This window comes from Pseudopipra pipra, chromosome W (assembly GCF_036250125.1).
Source record: "Pseudopipra pipra isolate bDixPip1 chromosome W, bDixPip1.hap1, whole genome shotgun sequence".
NCBI classification, from domain to species: Eukaryota; Metazoa; Chordata; class Aves; order Passeriformes; family Pipridae; genus Pseudopipra; species Pseudopipra pipra.
In genome coordinates, this window is record NC_087580.1 from 26167357 (window position 1) to 26170568 (window position 3212).

General features: G+C 53.6%; 1 protein-coding gene across 1 annotated transcript; it reads right to left on the reverse strand.

Annotated features, from left to right (window-relative positions):
- Positions 1-378: 378 nt before the first annotated feature.
- On the reverse strand, positions 379-1144 carry LOC135406415 (zinc finger protein 239-like). Its single transcript, XM_064640810.1, has one exon. It carries the CDS (start codon positions 1036-1038, stop codon positions 379-381), a length of 660 nt encoding a protein of 219 aa, XP_064496880.1. The 5' UTR covers positions 1039-1144.
- Between the last annotated feature and the right edge of the window lie 2068 nt (positions 1145-3212).

Genomic DNA, 3212 nt, shown 5'->3' on the forward strand with positions numbered 1-3212 from the left:
GGCAACCCAACTGTTCTAAAATAAACACTACATATATATATATATAAACACTGATTATTCACTGTCCTTTCACTCTAATCTGCCCAAGGGCTGGATTAACAAGGCCCTGGGTCACCCTCACTGTCAGGGGGGTCGAGAGAGGGGCTGGACATGGAGGAAGCTTCTGGCAGCTGCTCACAGAACCCACCCCTGGAGCTCCCCTGCTACCAAAACATGGCCATCCAGACCCAATACAGTGCCCAGCATGGATAACCTGGAACCAGGTCTGTCCTCAACGTGGGTCCCTGTGGATCATCCAATAAAGGTCCTCCAATAGCTGACGGAGTTGGAGCAGCGGTCGAAGCTCTTCCCGCAGTTGGGGCACTGGTAGAGCTTCCCTTACCGGTGGGTCCATTGGTGTCTGGTCAACTTAGAGCTCTCGGTGAAGCTCTTCCCACACTCCCCACACTTGTAGGGCCTCTCCCCTGTGTGGATGCGCCGGTGGGTGACAAGGTGGGAGTTCCGGTTGAAGCCCTTCCCGCAGTCAGTGCAGCGGAAGGGCCTCTCATCTGTGTGTGTCTGCTCATGCCTGAGGAGATCTGAGCTGGTCCTGAACCTCTTCCCACATTCCAAGCACTTGTAAGGTCGTTCCCCAGTGTGGATGAGTCGGTGGATGTGGAGGGTGGAGCTGTAACTGAAGCTCTTCCCACATTCCCAACATGTGTAGGGCCGTTCCCCAGTGTGCACACCATGGTGTTGGAGGAGGGTGGATCTCTGGTTGAAGCTCTTCCCACATTCCCTACAGGTGTAGTGCCGTTCTCCGGTGTGGATGTGCTGGTGTTGGATCAGGTGGGAGCTGTCCCTGAAGCTCTTCCCACATTCCATACACGGGTAGGGCCGTTCTCCAGTGTGTATGCCCTGGTGGGTGCGGAGGTTGGAGCTCTGGTTGAAGCTCTTCCCACATTCCCCACACCTGTAGGGACGTTCCCCAGTGTGGATGCGCTGGTGGGTGTGGAGGTTGGACCTCTGCCTGAAGCTCTTCCCACATTCCCCACACATGTAGGGACGATCCCCGGTGTGGATGTGCTGGTGGGTGAGGAGGTTGAAGCTCTTCCTGAAGCTCTTCCCACATTCCAAGCACCTGAAGGGCTTCTGCCTGCTGGGAGGCTGCTCAGGGACCACCAGGTCACAGCTCTGGCTCAAGCTCCGGTTGCCTTCCTGGCACAGGCTGGCTCTTTCCTCCTCAGAGCACCCTGGGATGGCTTTGGAGCCCCTCCTGCGGGGGGATCTCCGGCCCTTTTCCTCCCCGCTGCCTTCCTGCACCGTGGAGCCCTTCAAAACGGCCTCTCCCACCAGGGTCTCACGGGGGGATTTGTCCTCCGGGCTCTCCGTCCTCAGCTCGGGGCCTGGGGCAGGAAGCAAGAAGGACAGGCAGGGGATTTGCCTCCGGCCCACAGGGAAGGCCAAGGACATCCCCCCAACTCCGGCCCCGGCAGGACGGCGGCGCCAGCGGGGTTGTCCTGCAGCCGGGGCCATGCTCGGCTGACAGAGCCAGCACAACACCCGCCCAAAGGGACACTGACTTCCTCCTCACCTGCCTGGGGGGCCCAAGGCATCTTCCTCTTCCTCGCAGCCTCCTCCTCCATCCGCCCAAGCTTTGGGAAGGACAAATCCTGATGGGGGGAAAAACAAGGGCTGAGCGCGTTGGCTTGGGGGTTCCTCCTGCCCAAGTCCATCTCTAGAACTCACCGGGCATCCTGTGTCCATAAAAACCTCCAAAACACCAAGATTCAGCCCAGAAAAACCCAAACCACCAACATTCAGGCAAAAAGCCCCTCAGAAATAGTGAGATAAACCCCTCCCCAAACTGCAAAAAGTTAAGATTCAGTCAAAACATACTCCAAAATATGAAGATTCAGCCAAAAAAAAAAAATGTTTAAGTGGGAGGATTAGGAGAGTGAAGTTTAGTGTGAGAGAATCCTGGGCAGTCAGACACTGAAATTGTTGAGCTGCAATGGGCCGTGCAAATGGAATGACAGAATCCATTCTGCTGGCCCAGATACAGAAGCCAATCTGTGGCTGTGGCTCTTTGCCTCACTGGCACCATCCTCTGTGGTTCCTGCTGCCCACCATGGCACTGGCAGCCCCAGGGGCACAGGTACGTCCATCCTGTACATGAAGTCAGAGTCAGACTGTCCACAAGTGTTAGCAGGAGTAAAACACTGCACTGCTGATCTTCTCGAATTTATCTCTATTAATGTCTGGCTTCACTTGGTCAATCTGTGTTCTCTTGCACAACATTACGTGGGTTTATGATTTTTATTATCACTGCACCAAATTAATCTGGAATGTGTGGTCAGAACAGTAATTACCTGTATTTGTGTATAACTGTGTGCACTTCTATTTTTCATGCTTTCTGGCAAATTCACTGACAACTTCTTTCATGACTACATGATGGGGACTGAATTTAAGGCTGGGGGGTTTTCCTGAGGGCAGCACTACACCAGACTTTTGTGTGTGTGTGAGACAGGCAGAACCACAAATGCCTGCACAGCCCAGAGCAGTCAGTGTGGGGCTGTGCTTGCTGCTGCAGAGACCCCCAGGGAACAAACCCAGGCACTAGTTTGGGTTTATTCCTTGCTCTGTGTCAGTGGAATAGAATGTTCCACAGGAGCTCTGTCCCCCTCTGTGGCACCAGGTGGCTCAAAGCTGAAGAGGGAGGGGGTCAAGTGCAAGTTCCCTTCTGAAGTGTGTGTCCCTAAGGAGGGCACTTGTTCTATTACTGCTTATTGTTTGTAATATCTTATAGATATATCATACAACACCTAAGGATGGATTCTGTAGAATATGTGCCATATATATGATACAGAATATATCTGATTATTGCTTTATCTGCCTGTCCAGACAGATATTGTGTATGAAGAGAGATTGTATTTGAGGGATATGTTCCTCTCAATACCCTGTGAGCTCCACTCCCAAGGCCAGCAAATTCCTGAAGCTTCCCCTTCTGTGCCCTGCAGGTTTTGGCAGATTTGCAAGAGCAGGGGAATCATTCCCTGCAGCCCCTTTGCACTGTAGGAAATGGGAGTCCTGGGCACATCCTGCTGCCTCCAGATTCCATTCTGGGTGTGGGAAAGACCCTGTGGGGAGCAAAGAAATGCCTGGTTCTGCAGCAGCTGCAGATGCTCAAGGGGCAGCAGGACCAACTCAGGGGACTGAAGGGGGCCTGGGGG